This window comes from Pimephales promelas, chromosome 7, assembly GCF_988280905.1.
Source record: "Pimephales promelas chromosome 7, fPimPro1.hap1.1, whole genome shotgun sequence".
Taxonomy (NCBI): Eukaryota; Metazoa; Chordata; class Actinopteri; order Cypriniformes; family Leuciscidae; genus Pimephales; species Pimephales promelas.
Genome location: NC_142775.1, coordinates 15471344 through 15491222, shown reverse-complemented (window position 1 = coordinate 15491222; position 19879 = coordinate 15471344). Strand labels below are relative to the sequence as shown.

Below are 19879 nucleotides of genomic sequence, written 5' to 3'. Positions count from 1 at the left end.
CAAGTGGGGTTTTTTTTTCTTTCTCTTCAGTGTCCCGTTTCCCCAGTCCCAGACTGACGCCGAGGGTAAGCAGCAGGAAGCGAGCGCTGTCCATCTCCCCAGTCTCGGATGCCAGCATCGACCTGCAGACCATGATCCGCACCTCGCCCAACTCTCTGGTGGCCTACATCAATAACTCCCGTTCCAGCTCGGCTGCCAGCAGCTCTTACGGACACCTCTCCGTCGGGGCCATCAGGTACAGGAATGACCATTCTCCCTTCTGTGTTGATTTGAAATGTTTTTACAGGTTCCCCATTGTTTGAACTATTTCCTTTTTCTCACATCTCAGTCCGTCCTTCACATTCCCACATCCGATCACACCAGTTGCATACCACCAGCTGCTGTCCCAACAGAGAAGTCTGAATGCATTTGGACACACTCCCCCCCTCCTACAGCCTTCTCCTTCCCTCAGTTCCCGGCAGCAGACGCTGGTGGCAGCTGCTGCGCTGACCAACAACAGCGCCGACACCAACACAGAGTCCAGCCAGGTGATTTTACAGAGGTTTCCATACGTGTTTTCAGGGTTTTTCAAAGGTCTTGACTTGAGAAACCTGGAAATTTCATGTTTATAATGTCCACTACTATTGAATAGTTTGGGGTCAGTACGTTTGTTTTGTTTTGTTTGTTTTTTTAAAAGAGAGAAATACTTGTGTTTTAGCAAGGAAGCATTAAATTGATTAAAAGTTACTGTAATCCTGAAAAAAATCAAACACGGTTTACACGAAAATATTAAGCAGCAAAACATTAATAATGAGAAGAAATGTTTCTTAAGCAGCAAATCAGTATATTTCATGATTTCTGAAGGATCATGTGACTGAAGAAAAATTAGCTTTGCCATCATCATTTTAAAATAGATTTAATATTTCCCAGTATTTCTGTTTTGACTATTTTTGATCAAATAAATGCCACCTTGGTGACCATAAGAGACTTGTATTAAAAAATATTTAAAAAATCCGACTGACACCAAACTTTTGAACAGTAGTATTATATACGCACCAATAAATAATTATTTCTGACACAGATAGGCCAATAATTGCTTTTCTTATGACCAATAATCAATAAATGCAGATGTTGAAATTCTATACTTTTTTCAAGTAAATTCAATCAAAAAATCATCAAATGCTACACTGTAGAAAATAAAATATTTTCATGATTTGTAATCACATTTTTTCTTTTGTCAAATCAACTTAGATCATTTATGTAGTTCAGATAACATAATATTTTGAGTTTCTGATGATTAAATCAATCTCCTTCATTGTATTAACTCAATGTTTCCATTTCAATGAACTTAAAATATTAAGGCAACCAGGTTACTTATTTTTTTTAAGTTAAACCAAGAATATTTTTTACAGTAAGGGATATTATAATGTACCGCATTTCCTTTTGGTATCTAATATTTAATTGTTAGTGTTTTTAAAGATTAACTTTAAGCATTTAAGGTGAATAGCATTGCTATTGTGGTACACGATCACTACCCAGCATAAACAAACCAGGGAATTCAGGCTAATCTGAACTAATCTTTTCATTCATGCCCATTTTTTTCATTTATCAGCTTCTATAGACCATTTGGCAAGATGTAAACCACACTGGTCCAGAAACACTTCCTGTTTCAGTTTGTAACTGTTTTCTTTATTTCACATGTAAAGAAAACATCTTAAAGATGTTTGTTTAACTTTTTGATTCAGTTTTATATGTTCTGTTGGTTGTATTTTATCCCAGCTTTTATGTAATGTTAAAAAACTGAAACAGGAAGTGCTTCTGGACCAGTGTTGTTTACATCTTGCAAAATGGTCTATAGAAGGCTGTGTAATGCATGGACCAAGGATCCACTCCCATGTAAACTCTATGGCCATCCAGAACATAAACTTCCTCTCGCTCTATTCAGACACTCACCAAAGCAGTTTTCATTCCAACATTATTGCTGATCTCCAAACCCCATACACACACTATAGTTATGAGAAACACATTTCCCTCACTTTTGAGCAAACCATGTCAGGGTTATTGAGTTAATAGAAAACATGGACCTCTGCCATACTATAGTGGTTGGAAGAAAAGGCACCTCCACTTGAACGCAGAGCCTGCATGTTCACAGAGACTGTCTGTTGAATTATGAATCCATCTGAGGATCAAAGTCTGTAGTCGCTCTCTGGGCGTAATAATTTCTTCCTTTTCATATTTCCATCTGACAGATGCTCATAGTGCAGTCTAAACTGTTTAGTCTCTGCAGCAAGTTGCTTTGTGAAATATGGCATCTGGAGCATGGTGCCTTTGTAGGCGTGAAATCACCACTCATGCCAGAAGCCAAACCGTCGACATGGTGTCTCCAATGACTCTCTTTCCTTGCTCTCTTGCAGAATGCTGGTGGAGATCCTGCTGTCAGCAGCACTGTCAACCCTATGATATTCAAGAGGTCAAAGGTGAAGACTGAAACAGATGGACCCCACCCCATCTCACCTGGTTCTCAGGTTTGTGGGATTATGTTCATTATCACTTAAGGTCATCTTAAGGTTTTTAACCTTTAAAACGGACTCAAAACATCTATTAAAGTTTCATTAAGTAGTCCATATGATTTTTGAAGTCTTCTGAAGCTAAACAATGGCTTTGTGAGTCAAAAAGCCCTACATTTAAGTTAAAAATTTAAAAAAATAAAAAAACATCCCTGAACAAAACGTCCTTTTTTTCCCTAATCTTTTCAATACATTTTTGATCCTCTTCACCAAAATGACCCAGACCGCTTTATATGCTGTGATGGGAATAACGGCGTTATAAATAAACAGCATTATTTTTTTCAGTAACGAGTAATCAAACTAATTACTGTTTCCTCCGTTACAACAGCGTTAATGTTACTGACTATAAAATGTGCTGTTACTTGAGCTCACTGAAATGGTTTTCATCCGATTTTTAGATTTATGATGAGCCAGACTGGACAAAAGCGAAGTGAACACCGCGAGTGTGCTCGACAGTGCGCCAGAGAGACCGACTGTGTGCGAGCATAATATAGTTTGTTTATAAGTAAATTACTCATTTCAGCTTTAGGATAATCTCTTTAGGATATCATCTGCAATGTTTTAATTAGTTTACATGGTTATAAAATAAAACTCCAAAATAACCTGCTGGGAACGTTCCCAGAAAACATCTTTGTTTGACCAGTTGTGAACACATGCGGCAAACACGGATAGAATTTGGCTTAAAGGGGTGATGAACTGAGAAATCAAATTTTCCTTGAGCTTTTGAGGTCATCTAAGAATTTCAGAGTTTTAAATCTAAGAGTTTCAGAATTGAAAACGTCCTTGTTAGTCCAATAAAAGCTTTTATTGACACCTGGCTCAGCAAACGACTCGTTTTTCAAAGTAGGGAACTATGACGTCAAAGAGGATAAAACACCAACCCCGCAGAAGAAGATCAACGCCTACTTCAACATGGTCGGTTTAGCCCCGCCCACCGATTCGCGCATTACACGCATAGCTAAATAACATAGATGCCTACCTCGTGATGACAAACCAGATCAAGAGGGAAACTCATTATAATATGCAAAACTGTTATCCACTCACAGCAGTGGGCGTTTAATTCCAAGTCTTCAATGCGAGACGCCCATAAAAACCGAGCGTTTTTGAGCTGGGCTCAAAACTAGGGTAGAAAATAGCCTGTTACTTATACATTTTGATGTTTTTGAATGTAAAAACCAAGCGAACGTCATAAGTTGAACTCAGACAACAATATACAAGTTTTTAAAATGGCAGTTCATGACCCCTTTAAATAATCTCTGATGATGACATTCTCTGTAGTTTATAAAAATAAAACCACAAAAAAATAAATTTTATTATTATTATGAATGGTACATTGTCCAGTATTATATTCTAACTGTTTACTTTTGTGGGGAAAATACTGCTATGTCTACAAGTTGTAAAGGTGTGTGCGTTTTATAATTTTATAATTTTAATTTGCACTACAAAGAGTTTATATGTATATTTTTTATTACTATTTTTTTTTTCAGTACATTTCTCAAGAAACATACTTTATTATTAGACTTATTTGTTGGCCAGTTCTAAAAAAAAAAGTTCTAAACCATATTGTGCTTAGTTTTTCCACCATAGTAATATTTAAGTTAATAGGTGTCTCTTACATTGCCCCACAGCAACATTAAAATAGTGTAGATTAGTCTATAATGTTTTATAATAAAACGGTGTTCTTTTTAGTGTCCATTTCATTCATTTAACATATTTAATATTGGGGGTATCCAAGTTATTTCACATATTTAAACTTTTGTAAGTAACGTAATAGTTACTTTTCCTGGTAATTAGTTACTTTTGTAATGATGTAACTCAAAGTAATGTAGTTACTTTTTGTGAGTAGTAACTAGTTATAACTAATTACTTTTTTAAAGTAACTTACCCAACACTGATGTATCTCTCTGTTCATTTCTTTTAAATCTCTCTTGTATCTTACTCTGTATTGTATCTTGTATTTTGATGAATTCTCGGCTCATTTCCAGTTCTGTGACAGTGTGCTAGTACAGTAAGATACATGAGGAGAGGTGTGGAGTGTGATCAGGGCAGATGTGAATTGATGAGCACACAATAGTGGGCCAAATATAAACATGCTGTAGTCAGCATGGACCTCTTTCAAAACTCTTCATATTTGAGGTTTCAACACTTGGAATGAAAGAAACCAAACTCTGGATAGTTTCAAAGGAACCATTATCAGTTGTTGCTTTAGCGCTCTTAACAACATAGCACATGCTGGTAGACATATCCTTGACTTTTGACTGGATATCACACAAATTAGCATGTGGGAGGTGACATTAGATGTGGCCATGAAGCATGCCGTTCTCTCACCACATAATCGAGGTTTCGAACCATTTAGCTTTAAACTTCATTAAAGCTCAAAAGCATTCTTAACATTCCCAAACCTTAAGAGAAACGAGGGTTACAAAATCGACATGATCACCAACAATACTTCCCATCTGATTCTCAATGACTCAAGACCTAGATCAGTTCCCATAAGAAATATAAAATGAGTATAATATACTAATGAGATCTCTTTAACATCTTTGTTTTGTGTGTGTGTTTTGGTTTTTCTAGACCACAGTGAGACCAAATGGTTCCTTAGGTAACCTTCTTTTGAGAAAAAAAACAGCCTATTAACTTCTCATGTCTCTTTTACAGTATCAGACAAGGATTTCCCATGATTACAAAGTCTGGAATCAGAAGTCAAACCGTTCTCATCACATTCTTCCAAGACCAAATAATCAAAGCTACCCTATATCCATATCAGTCAATGGCTTATAGCTTACAGCTCTATGCTTTTATAATATATCAACTATATATAAAATTCAGTCTCACAAGCTAAAAAGCAAACTCTGAGCAACAACATTTTCTCTAGACTGACATGTACGATAGGCTTAATAAAATAAAGTATACAAATAAGGTTTACCAGTGCTGATCCTCAACAGGATCACATGGAGTTACGGGAGGAACTTGATAAAGACGAATGCAAGCAAGAACCTGAGGCTGTGTATGAGACCAACTGTCATTGGGAAGGATGTTCCAAAGAGTATGACACCCAGGACCAGCTAGTTCATGTAAGTCACTCTTTTGATTTTGAAATGTATTCTAACTCTTAAGCGTTATTAATATCCACAGCACAAGGGCTCTTTTTCAAAACCTAGTGAGTTGCCTTTTCTGTCTCCTGCCTACATCATAACTGTTATGGGACTTCATTAGTTTCACTATCAATTGAGAAGATTTTGAACGTTTTTCAAGTGTCTTAAGTAATGTATTGTAATTTATTCCTTTGATGGTAAAGCTGAATTTTCAGCAGCCATTACTCCAGTCTTCAGTGTAACATGATCCGTCAGAAATCATTCTAATATGCGGATTTCAACATTGAATTCTAAAATGCGGATTTCAATCGATGTTGAGCAGTTGTGCTGCTTAATATTTTTGTGGAAACCATTTTTAAGGATTACTGTCACTTTGAATCAATTTAATGCATCCTTGCAGAATAAAAAGTGTTCATTTATTTCAACAACAACAAAAAAACTTTTAACTTCCAAACTTTTAACAGTAGTACATATTATAAACTTGAAATTTCCAGGTTTATCAAGACCTTTGGAACCCTGCAGTGGTGGAGGAAGTACTGAATCTCAGTACTTAAGTAAAAGTACAAATACACAGATAAATATTTACTTTAGTAAAAGTAGAAGTAACACAATGACAACCATACTTAAGTAAAAAGTACTTTATTTTAAATGTACTTTAAGTATTAAAAGTAAAAGTACTTGCATAACAATTGATTCTCTTAATGTCTATTTTCTAATGATTAATAAAACATTTAATTCGAACTCATTCAACCTAATACTCCTATAATGATGTTCAATAATGATGGAAAAAAATGTCACCATTTCTGAAACAAGCTTGCAATTAGGCAATATCATGCTTATCCTTACTATATGTTAATAACTATGTTTGGCAGTAAACGCGATTCATTTATGGTGTAATTCTGAACTTCTTGGCTTGCCATAATCCTAACCAAACGTATATTACACAGGGTGTGTTTCCTATGCACATAAAAACAAATTTTCGCGTATGAGTTGCATGATAAACACACTGCGTGTGAGACGCATTTAGTTGATGTATCTATGGCAACCAAACGTCACTGGTGAGACAAACGTGCAATGAACGGACGGTCAGATTATGTTTTGGCAGGGGAAAAACTGATCAGAAAATGTAACGAAAATGTAACAGAAGTTGTAGAAATGTAGTGGAGTAGAAAGTATAATAATTGCTGCAAAATGTAACGAAGTAAAAGTAAAAAGTATGCACTATTTATTCTACTTAAGTAAAGTAAAGATACGTGAAAAATGTACTTAAGTAAAGTAACGAAGTATTTGTACTTCGTTACATTCCACCACTGGAACCCTGATTCTTGGAGTCTGTGCTTTTTATATATATATATATATATATATATATATATATATATATATATATATATATATATATATATATATATGTTTTAAAGGATTATTTGATGAAAAGTCAAAAGAACAGCAATTAATTTGAATACAACTCTTTTGTAAAATTGTATAATGTCTTCACTATCACTGTTGAGCAATTTAAAGGAGTCGTTCACTTTAAAAAAAACTTTTGCTAATAATTTACTCACCCCAATGTCATCCAAGATGTCCAGGTCTTTCTTTCTTCAGTCGAAAAGAAATTAAGGTTTTTGATGAAAACATTCCTGGATTTTCTCCATATAATGGACTTCAATGGGAACCAAAAGGTTCAAGGTCCAAATGAGAGTTTCAGTGCAGCTTCAAAGGGCTTTAAACGACACCAGACGATGAATCAGGGTCTTTTTTATTTATTTTTGAAATGAGCGATCGTTTCGCTAGATTAGACCCTTAGTCATCATCTGGTGTCGTTTAAAGCCCTTTGAAGCTGCACTGAAACTGTCATTTGGACCTTGAACCTTTTGGTTTTTTTTAAAGTGAACTACTCCCTTAATGCATATTTAATAATAATATAATAAAGCATCTTAATAAAACAGCCTTCTTGTTAGGGGTGTGCATATAATGCCTTAAAATGCTGGCAAGCTAGACAACTTACTAAGTTTTGGAACAGAACTATTTTCTTGTAATGGTCATTGTGACTAACCAAACAAACACAAATTGCAAACATCAAACAAAGCCGAAACAACTGTAAATAATTAGAAACGCTACACATGTTGGACAAGTTTCTCATCGACAGCTTTAGCCAGAGCCGTACCTGATCCTTTCCTGTCACTGACGCGTGTTAGGTTAATGAGCATGTTGATACCCACAGAGGGGCAGAACACATTCACGTACACACACACACACATGCTTTCAAATCTATGGCTCCTGTCTCTGTGCACCCTCTGACCTTTTAACTTCCCCGAGGCCGTATAGTAAATCCGTCATCATGCCAGCAGCTCTGGAGTGGCCGTTTCCACCTCTGACACCTCAGCCCCTCTGCTGGGTGTTGTTAACAATCTGAAAGCCACAATGTGACAGATACACTTGGGCCCAGAGTCAGACTGGACAGGAACTCAGTGCTTAGACAGGAACACACCGAGCCAATCTGGCTCCTCATGGGACCTGGACCTGGAGCTTTGGAATTCTCTGGGGTTCTGGATCAGTGGAATTAAGTTCCTGCCATTCTCCAATTCCAGAACAAGCCCAAACCAGTCTAAGCTGAGCCTAGTATGTTTTTTCTTCTTTCTTCTGAAAGCCACACTAGACTAATATAAAGGCACAAATAAACATATGGTCTTAAGTAGTTGCAAGTGAATTGTTGTTGGGGATTACAAGCTTGCTGTCCGTCATTATTCGGATTTCAAAGAAATACGATAAAATGGTTTTGAAAAGCGAGACCAAGTGGAAGGTATAATTACAGCCAGAGAAGACAAGGAAGAGGAATCAGAAGTGGAAACAAAGGAATGTTTAGAGACCAGAGCAAAACTGAGAGCCTGGACTTCCTTCCTACACACCCTTTTTAGTCCTAAGGCTATAGTCTGTGCTCTCGGCTTGCGATCTAAATTACATACTTCAAGAAACAAAATAATGGCATGGTTTGATTTTATTTCATGCAATCCTTCCCCGAAGAACTTCATTCAGGGTTAGGTTAGGTGCTGTTAAGAATACAAAGCAAGTACTGTTCAAACTAACCATAATACAGTTATATAGTATATATATATATATATATATAAGTGCTCTAAGTGCCATTTGAAATTTTCTTCTAAAATGATCATTTTTATCAAGTTTGTATATTTAAGTTCAGTAATTTCACTTAAATGGCAATGAAGATTACCTATTAATTGTTATTTAAGTGACATTACTGAACTTAAATATACAAGCTTGATAAAAATGGTCATTTTAGAAGAAAATTTCAAATGGCATTTAGAGGCTTTTGCATCTGAACTCTTCATATATATATATATACGTATATATATATATATATATATATATATATATATATATGGAATCATTGCAGATCTATTCTGCCAAGACCAAACATATTACATTGTCATATTCATTACCTTGACAAGCATTCAAGAGAGTTGTCATGACAAAATTATATCATTGGCTGTTCATTGCAGAGTTAAAGGGGTGGTTTACTGCTTTTTTTTCTTTGTATTCGTGGTTTTTCTTTTTTAAAAAGTCTTATTTTTCATAAATTTCACCTTTATTGTAAGCCGCTTTCTCCTCTGTCATTTGAACGACCGGTTTACTTCCTGATTCTATGAAAACACTCCCTCAGAAACAGGCAGTGGGCTCAGATTGGTTAGTTTGGGCCGGTGTGCTGTGATTGGCTAAACTGTAGTGCACGTTGTCCAGATACTTCACGCCCATTACCTTTTACGGGCAAAAGTTGCATATATGTTCCTGTCAAATGTAGCCTACATAATGGTGTCGATACTGCAGTATTAGTATGACCCAGACCCAGAAAGCGGCGATGAAGAGAGTCAAGCAGAACCTCGCTAAACACGGCTCTTACTAAACGTTTCTGTATGGTAATTTGCCTATATTTTTTTTAAACTTTATACACGTTTGTTTTACACAAAAGCATCGAACTGACTGGCTACTATATACACAAACAGCGTTGGCATTGGTTTACGTTCTTGATCAACGGCATAAAGTATATACATGAAAAATAGATTTACAAAATTAGTACATATACAAATTCAGGTCCAAAATGTTTGTACGCGTTTGTCGTAGACACGAAATAGCATAACTAAGTGGCTATAAAGGCAGCGCTGGCATTTGATAAAACTAAAACATTACGTCTGAAATTATACTGTACATGCAAATACATTTTGTGGCCCAAAAACTGCTGCCTCTGGTTTTAAAGTTGGAACTGCTTCTTGTTTTAGTAACAGTTTCTTGTTGAATCCGGTGTTTGGTGGAGATTCTGGAAGCTGTTTTTCTTAAAATGCGCAGCACAGAGAGCTAGATTACGAATGTATTTTTCAGGAATATAATCAAACATAAATTGTATCCATTGTTGTTGACAAACTACAACGTCCGTGGGAAGCCTGAACACAGAAGACCTGACAGCTGGGTGAACATAACACACTCGACGAGCCGCAGAAATATGGCCATGTTCTTTTTTTGCATATTCCGGAGGGAGGGTTGATGTAAATGTGTGGGTTAGTGACGTATAAAACCCATTGTAGTCCCATTCGAGTCGTTTTTGTAGGCATTACACTTCCTGATTTTTAAAAGACGATATCTCTGCTTACATGTTGAACTTTCAGCGCTGCAACTTTGCAGATACTATTCATGCACCAACAGCAACATTACACACTATTTATAATGAAAAAAGTGAAATTGCTGTCAACCACCCCTTTAACGAATTAAGGCCATTGTTGACATTCATGTTGTCACTTTTCTCTACCTGCAGCATATCAACAATGACCACATCCATGGAGAGAAGAAAGAGTTTGTGTGCCGATGGGAGGAGTGCTCGCGAGAACAGAAGCCTTTTAAGGCCCAGTACATGCTTGTGGTTCACATGCGTCGACACACTGGGGAGAAGCCCCATAAGTGCACAGTAAGTGATGCACCACTGCTCATTGGGCTTTCATTTCATTGATGGTCCCCCAACAGACCCTTAACCCTAACAGTCTATTAATACTCTAAAGAGAGTTAGTTGACATGTAGTTGCAAACTAATGAGAGTTAGTTGACACATATTTGCAAAGGTACTTTAGTTAGGAGAATGTCTAAATTGGACTATCGGAATAAAGTGTAACCACACTTACTAGCTCCCCCTCACTATTTAAAAACCTATACCACCTTTACTTTTAATTGCAAGAATACACGCATATATTTCTGAACCCACAAGTAGAGCAAGCTATTGCTTTACATAAATAGGCTTGTTTCTTATTACAGTACATGATTTTAAACAGGACACAATTTCATCTTGGCTACTTTTATTTTCCTAAAACATCATGAAGGCTCTCTGATCTGCTGTCATGCGTTTCTAGCCAATTTTAGTGGTTTGAGACCCTATTAAAACGAACATCTGAGCTTGCTGATTGACAGGATGGAGACATAATTAAAGTCTGAAGAGAGGAAGGTGCAACGGTTCTTTATTAAATTTTACTGAAGTTTCCACAAACCTTCAGTGTATATGTGTGTGTCATATATAACACAGTAGATTGATCATAATGACTGAGGATGACATGATCTGAACTAAAAAAAAAATTAATCACAATAAAAAAAAAATGTTTCTTTAAGGGTGAATCTCTTGAAAACATTCCAGGTTACACAAAAAAAAATCATTATTGTAATGAGAATTGTATAGAGAATATGCTTTATTGTCAAATAGACTACATTGTCTTTTAAGAAAAATATTATTTCTTATTTTATTTTTGATTTAGGGATGCAATAAAACCCAGACATGTTCAGATCCACTCATAAAGCTGTTTGATTTGGGGTTCAGACTGAAGAGGGCTGATGTAATGACTTTCTTTTCTCTTTCTCTTGTCTAGTTTGAAGGTTGCTCGAAAGCTTACTCTCGACTGGAAAACCTCAAAACTCACTTGAGGTCCCACACAGGGGAGAAGCCTTATGTATGCGAGCATGAGGGTTGCAACAAGGCGTTTTCCAATGCTTCAGACCGAGCCAAGCACCAGAACCGCACACACTCAAATGAGGTTCGAACATTCAACATCTGTTTCATTATGTGCATCTTGTTTCCCATCTCATTGAGACTAAGAGATTTGATTTAAGGCTGATTTCATTGCACTCTAAAAGCTATCTGTCACTCCTTTGCAGAAACCATATGTGTGTAAGATCCCAGGTTGCACAAAACGCTATACAGACCCTAGTTCTCTCAGGAAACATGTGAAGACCGTTCATGGTCCAGACGCACATGTCACTAAGAAGCAGCGTGGTGATGTGCCACCTAAACCTCATCCCCCTAAAGGGAATGGAGAAAATGAGGCCCACACAAAGCATGCAAGGGAAAGGTCAGACGGGCTAGGGGAGGCCAACAGCACTACTCGAGGAGTGGAGGATTGCCAACATGTCAAGTCTATCAAGACGGAAAACACAATGGTAAGAATAGTCAGTTTCGTTCTTAACAAATGATTACATCACTAATGAAAGATTCAGTCAAAGCAGTTTTACACGGTGCATGGTAAGCACACATTCCCAGATTATTTTCCAATGGGAGAGAGGCAGTACAAGATTCATTACTGTGGTATGTTATTGAACAATCGAAGGTGATGTTGTTATTCACAACCAGTACAATCAATTCATTATTTAGCTTTTTTTCTGGTCAATTAAAACGGAAGAGGTTAGGGTTAGCTGCTGCCATTTCAAATTTAAAGCTACACTGTGTCACTATTTAGTTTAGTCTTAGCTAAAAATATTTAGTTCTTTTAAAAATATATGTGCTCATTAATGTATATTTACTTCGTTCAAGTAATAAAGTATTCTCGTGAGTGTATAATATGCCATTGAATACATACGAGTAAGGGGTTCTAACAGAGGTGGGGGACTCGAGTCACATGACTTGACTCGAGTCTGACTCGAGTCACAATTTTAAGGACTTGTGACTTGCTTGATTAAAGTACAAAAATGACTTGACTTGACTTTGACTTGAGAACAAGTTACTTGAGACTTGACTTGACTTGAAGTGGAAGACTCGACAATGACTTGAACATATAATAAACAAACAGCAATAGGCTAAAGTTAATTAAAATATATATTATGACGTCAGCATCAATATATCGGCATCTGTGCCTTTACGCTGCTCAATTCAAACCGCGCCAAACGGAAGTTCCGGGAGTCTCACGCATATTGATAGCGTCTCCCTGATGCCCGCAAATGAGTTAAAATCTCCCGGAATCTAGAGCGAGATACTGCGCGTATAACATAGGCTACATAGCGTGCGGCGTGTGCACGGCAGAGATATGGGAAGCCAAACAAACCAAAAGTGGGACGAGACAGCGGGGCTTTACAGAGCTCGTGCCGCGCAGACATGTCATCTGCACGGTTCAATGATCCGAGCCGCGCAGCCGATTCGTCAGCGCAGCGCGGACGTGTTTCCTAGCGACACTCAATAGTCAGCGCTGTACTGACCAACGCAAACCATATGCTACATACTACATGCAAATAAATGTACAATAAAGAAACCCCTCCTTCCTTACAAAGAATTGTTCTCTTCTGAAGTTTAGGAGTTAATTATGGAGAATTCCACAATTAAAACAATCATTTGTTAATATTTATGTAAATTTAATATATAATATACATAATATTATTTAATATGTAATATTTATTAAATATAAAATATGTTAATATAACATATTACCATTTTTATTTTATATTTATTTTAAACATATTTTAAATATGTTAATATAACATATATTAACCCCCCCCCCCCCTAACATTACATTCATTGAGATATACCTCCCTGAAATGAATTCTTGTAGGTTGGGATGTCTGTATATGCAGCATAGATATATACACGGCTGTGCAGCTGCAAATGCGTTTTACATATAGGTTTCAGTAAATCGAGGAAAAGGAGTTTCCGAAGACATTTGTTGGCTATGATAAGAAAAACTACTGAATTAAAAAAAAATTGCATTTTATATTCTCATACATTTCATACATTTTATATTTTACATTTATATAAGATATAAGATATTACATTTTAGATTTCATACATTTTAGACCGTTTCAATTAAATTGAATTAGACAGATTGGATTATACATCTTAGAATCGATACATCTTAGACTCTGAACGTTTTGTGTAAACAACACAATTTTATTTTATTTTCAGATATTAATGTAGCACAGATATGCATATGATTAATATAGCAAATGTAAGATACAAAATATATGTATAAAAGTTCATCTTTTCTGTGCAAAAATAAATATGTATCGAAAAAATTTACCTCTATTTATTTTAGTAGTGTGACTTGACTTTACTTGAAACTTATCAGGACTTGACTTGACTTGCTTAGAAGAACCCTTGACTTGACTTGACTTGCTTGATTTATCTGAACTGCGACTTGAGACTTGACTCGAGACTTGATGGTTAAGACTTGAGACTTGCTTGGACTTGACCATGTGTGACTTGTCCCCACCTCTGGGTTCTAATGTCGGTCGCCATGTTGGACATACCCATTAATTCAAGCTTTGCCTTTCACGTTTACGTTTGAGTTAACACTCATGGACGAGGTCGAACTGGAAGCAATGTTAATTTTGGACTACATTGGCCACCGTAGGAGTTAAAACGAAATCGGAATTGAGAGGCACAGAAACTAATATTTGCTGGATGGTCATATACATTTTCACCACTAGATGGGGGTAAAAATCACACAGTGTAGCTTTAAGGTTGTGACTAATCTATTTTATGGCGGGTTAAATGACTTAACTACTTGTGTTGACTAAGATATTAGTTTTTTGCATGTAAGATATGCAGTATTTACAGTAATCACGTCATGCAGATTGCATCATGTGCAGAGTTTGCTGTTTATCGTGTACTGAGTGGAATGCGCTTAATGCAGAATTCAAACTAATGTACTAACCATTTCCTCTACTAATATACTAACACTGTCCTTTCTTCTTAACTAACTTGCTTCTCTTTGAAAATAATGGACAGACTGTACTAAGGTGAGCACTGGAGAAATCTCTTTTAAATGCATGGCAAAGTCAATACTTAAAAAAAAAAAAACACTTCAGTAATGTTTGATTTAGTTGTATTGTGAAAATTTTTGTAACTGAAAAAAACGTTTGCTGATAATTTACTCACCCCCATGTCATCCAAGATGTCCATGCCTTTCTTTCTTGAGTCGAAAAGAAAAACTATTAAAGAACTTTTGGTAACACTTTACAATACGGGTGCTCTAATATGCATTAATTCATGCTTAACTAATGCACAGATAGTCATGAGTTAATGTATAACTAATGAATAACTAAACCATTTAATGAATGATTACTGCATCGGCAACTAATAAAGAGTCTATATGATTAATATATTAAGTAAAACATGAGTTGCTATTAATTCAATGTGTCATTGTGTATTGATTCCTTAATAACATATTTTATTAACTAATAGTGTAAATTGATGTTAATTACCACAATTAGTCAAAGCTATGCACTTCAACTTCCAGTTGTTTGCTTTAATTAATCATTACCTAATGATTTGCAAAGGTGTCATTATGTTATGACTTTACTTGTGGGGGCACAACATTATTAACTAGTCATTTAGTAATTGTAGTAATTTGCACATGAATTTGCACTAACAATGAAGTAATTAATCATGTATTAATGCATATTAATGTATATTATCTGGAAGTTGAAATACAAGGCTTTGGCTCATTCTGGTAATTAACATATTAGTTAACACTACAAGTTAAAAACAATTCATGTATGAACTAATACATTAACCTTACAGACTCTTAATTAGTTCCTCATGTGGTAATCATTAATGAATAGCTTAGATTATTATTAGTTACACATTAATTCAGTATTATCTGTGCATTAGTTAAGCATGAATTAATGCTTATAAGTGTACGCGTATGGTCAAGTGTTACCGAACTTTTCAATTCAGTTTCTTGTAGACTATCAGTGGAAACATTTTAAAAAGAAAAAAAAAATATGTTCCCTTATATGAAAGTAAGCTGTACATTTCACAAGGAGAAACCCAAAGGAACTTGCCCTTACACAAGTTTGAATCTAACATTAATGAAGAGCTAATCTTAATTCTAATACAAATGAATAACAGTATTTGATTTATTCAAGATTTCATTAACCAGATAATATATGAGGCAGCCACAAATGTCACTGACTCTAATGGAACTGTGGAACTGACCTTTGCTTATTACTGTCCTTCTCTAGATGTATCAGTCCAGCCCTGGTGGTCAGTCATCATGTAGCAGTGAGCCATCGCCACTTGGCAGTGCCACCAACAATGACAGTGGAGTAGAGATGGCCATGCACAGTGGAGGCAGTTTGGGGGACCTGAATGCTTTAGATGACTCACCTGTAGTAGATTCTACCGGTTCTCCAGGTTCTTCTGCAGGAGTAGGTCTTCAACTGCGTAAAAACAGGGGTGGACTACTTAATGTTGATCACATCAAGAAGGAAAAACTAAAAATGGTAAGAGACTCCTGTTCCTGGGCGAATGCTTCACCTCAAGTCCGAAATACCAAGCTGCCTCCAATACCAACTATTGGTAAGTACTGCAGCCAAAACGTATGTGATTTATTACTTTGGAAATTGAGGTTCATGTTTGCATTCTCATGCTTTGTGAGAAAGTAACAGTACTCTCATTACTCTGTTTTTCAGACTCATTGCTGGAGACTTCAAATATGGGCACTCAGATGCCTGGACCTCCAACCCAACGTTCAGGAGATTTGTCTTCGTATGAGATGACAGTCCTTAATCAGCTGCATGAGCGCAGAGACAGCTCCACCAGCACGATGAGCTCAGCATACACGCTAAGTCGTCGGTCCTCTGGTATTTCACCCTGCTACTCCAGCCGTCGCTCTAGCGAGACTTCGCAATTTGGAGTCCGCAACAACAACGTCAGCTCAGCAGATTCCTATGACCCCATCTCCACAGATATGTCTCGGCGCTCCAGTGAAGCTAGCCACTGCGGCGGGGCAGGTGGACTCCCAAGTTTGCTAAATCTCACGCCGGCTCAACACTACCGCCTCAAGGCGAAATACGCTGCAGCCACAGGGGGTGCACCACCAACACCTCTACCGAACATGGATCGCATGAGTCTTAGAACTAGAATGGCCCTGTACAATGACTCGCAAGAAAGTTCAACACATTTGCACCATTCCCAAGGTGTAGTCAACTCAAGACGCTGCAGTGACACCGGCTACAGTGCCCCTGGCATGATGCCTCATGAAGTTCAGGCTAATCTTCTGCGACGAGCAAGTGATCCTGTTCGTCGTACAACTTTCGACCCGCTCTCCTTGCCGAGGGTTCAGCGATTCAACAGCATCAGCAACATGAACTTTTCCCGCCTGCCTGCATTAGATCGGCGTGCTTTCAACTTGCAGAGCAACACTTGTTCCGATGGCAGCTTGCACCGCCATCCCTTCAGCCAAAGGCCACCTAGTATTTCAGAGAACGTTTTAATGGAGAATATGGCCAGTGATGGAGGTGATCAGCAAGAGGATGATTTAGTGCTTCCGGATGATATGGTACAGTACCTCAGATCCCAGAATGGTAGCTCCAATCAGGACCCAGGGATTTCTTTCAATGGTGGTCATGCACTAGACTTCCATGGTAATATGACCTCTCAACAACAACAGTTCTACGGGCAACGGCGAATTAGCATGACAAGCAACAATGGAAGCCATGTCGAGCCTATTTGCTCACATCCAGAGCAAATGGCCAATGCACAAGACATGAACAAGAACAACATGCCTGTGCAATGGAACGAGGTCAGTTCTGGTTCTGTTGAAACAAATGCGAGGCTTCCAAAGCAGCAACAACTCAGAGGGAACTTGGCAGTGGTTCAGCAGAAGCAGAATTTTGGCCCTTACCAGGGCTTTGGCTCTAATCAACATATTGTACCAATGAGCCAGAATCTGGCTAACATGCAACAGGGTTATCCACAGAGGACCATCCAGAGGATGAACTCTGTCCAGCTGTGTCGGCAGTCTATTACCAATTCCTGTCAGAATCTCGGCGAGCAAGTAAACCCTCAACCGGTATATCGGCAGGACCTCAATTTCAACTCCAGTCAACACCTAACATGCAACAGCATGGGTCCACATAATGGAAGAGTTGTGCAAAACCAACAGACGCAGAATTTCAGATCCAACTTTACACATTTGAATAACGCCAACCAGCAAAGTTATGTTCCCCTTACTCAGACTGCCGGTCAAAATGCAGGCAGAGGACTGATACAGCCCAGACCTCCATCCGAGCCCAAACCTTTGAATAGGCAACACTCAGGGTCAGGTATGGTTCAGCAGAATGGTTGCTCCCTGTCTAACGCCAACTCCTCAGAAGCTATCCCAAAGAGACCAGGTGACTTTGGTCAACACAGCAATGGGAACGGCACTGTGTACTATTCAGGAGAGATCCACATGTTGGACCCCAGTGTGGATTATGGTTCACCCATGTCCCCGTGCGCAAACCAAGCCCCTGTTGCTTCGGTGTCTACAATGCCGTCTCCTGGGGTTAATCAGGTCACCAGCACAGTGGACTCCACTCCAACCCTTGAGCACACTCAAATAGACTTCGATGCCATTTTGGATGATGGAGACCATTCAAGCCTAATGTCCGGCACCTTAAGTCCGGGCATTCTGCAGAGTCTTTCGCAGAATTCCTCACGGCTCACCACCCCTCGTAACTCTGTTACTTTAGCCTCGATACCGGCAGGTATTGGCAACATGGCCATTGGTGACATGAGCTCAATGTTAACGGCCCTTGCAGAGGAAAGCAAATTCTTAAACATGATGGCTTGAGAATTAGAGAATTCGTTCAAAAATCAGGGGTGGCTTTTAATGTTCTTTAAATGTAAAGACATTGAACAATAAAGTGACAAAGACTAAAAAATTAACACTAATTTGTTCTCTAAAGGGGAGAAAAACATGTTTATGCATTATTTCATGAGCAAAGGCACTGAAGTACAGTATCTTGCAGAAGTTAAACTTGCAGCATTCAGGTGGACACTGTCGAATACATTATCAGACATTTGCTAACACAACTGTTGTATGCAACCAGGCTGGCAAAAACCTCAAGATGATGTTTCACAAAGCCATATATGTTTATGTAAGTTTGTTTGTTAATGCTTATTAGTGTACATCAGGGTAATGGTTATTGGACTTGTATAAGTCTGATGTTTCCCGTTCTCAACAGTGCACTGAAATTCACTAAGTGCCTCGCATTAAAGAAGTAATACGATTTAAACTCATATAATGCTATGTAATCTGGTATGTAGCTAAACTAATAGTTTATGGGTATCTTTATTGCAGTTTGCTGTTTTGTTTATAGTTATTCCATATCCTTCATGCTTTAAATTATGTGTACTGCATATGAACTGCACATGCTTCTTCATAATGTGCACATTGCTCTAAGGGGAATTATACGAAACTGATGGACATAAATGTCTGCACATTTCCTCGGAGCTGATCAATTTCATCTGTATTGACAGATTCCCTCGAAGCATGCTCCAGGAGTTTCAGATCTCTGTAGTTGCTTCTCATCTGGCTGTGTGATGTAGCATTACATCCATGGACCACAACCTGTGCGTATATTAAAGGAATATGCAAGTACTCTCAGTGAACATTGCATCCCAGTTAACAGGTCCATCACCCTCTTGAGCTTGTGATAAACCACAGGCCCGAACTAAAATGACTTCTGCCTTTGATTTGGGACCGATTTAATTCCCACCAAGGACAGAGCGTTTCTGAAAGTCTGAACTATTGGAGTTGGTTGGTATTTTGTGATGCCATTTGCAGTACTCAGCATATGTATAGCTTTTGTACATTTTCAATACAGCATCTTAATTTTTCTGTTTACTGGGTTTGTTTTGTCTCTTCTATCTGCTTCTTGTGGAGTGGGTTTTGTTTCAGAAGCAAAACCAATCAAAACACATATGTATTGTTAATTTGTATAGGTTTAGGTATTTTGAGGGAATTTCACTCTATTAACTGTCTTAATGCATCACTTGCACTGAGCTTCGTGACACACTTCCTGTTTGGAAATGGTACGTCTCACTTCTTTACGGTTATGTTTACTTTCAATGTACAGTGGTCAATGAGTTGAACAACGGCACCTAAAAAGAGTGTCCGCAATAAGATAAAAAAAAATTGGCATTTTTTATTAACAGGAGAAT

The 19879-nt window shown here is 37.6% G+C and overlaps 1 protein-coding gene across 2 annotated transcripts in view; it reads left to right on the top strand.

Moving 5' to 3' along the window:
• Positions 1 to 19562, top strand: part of gli2a (GLI family zinc finger 2a) — a 99496-nt gene extending 79934 nt beyond the window's left edge. For both annotated transcript variants that reach the window (XM_039687364.2, XM_039687363.2), the window contains exons 6-14: positions 31 to 235; positions 329 to 527; positions 2394 to 2504; positions 5492 to 5620; positions 10461 to 10610; positions 11553 to 11717; positions 11839 to 12120; positions 15913 to 16249; positions 16363 to 19562. In XM_039687364.2, the coding sequence (XP_039543298.1) occupies positions 31 to 235; positions 329 to 527; positions 2394 to 2504; positions 5492 to 5620; positions 10461 to 10610; positions 11553 to 11717; positions 11839 to 12120; positions 15913 to 16249; positions 16363 to 18506 (3722 nt within the window). In that variant the 3' untranslated portion in view covers positions 18507 to 19562. The remainder of the gene's footprint in view (positions 1 to 30; positions 236 to 328; positions 528 to 2393; positions 2505 to 5491; positions 5621 to 10460; positions 10611 to 11552; positions 11718 to 11838; positions 12121 to 15912; positions 16250 to 16362) is intronic.
• Positions 19563 to 19879: the final 317 nt, after the last annotated feature.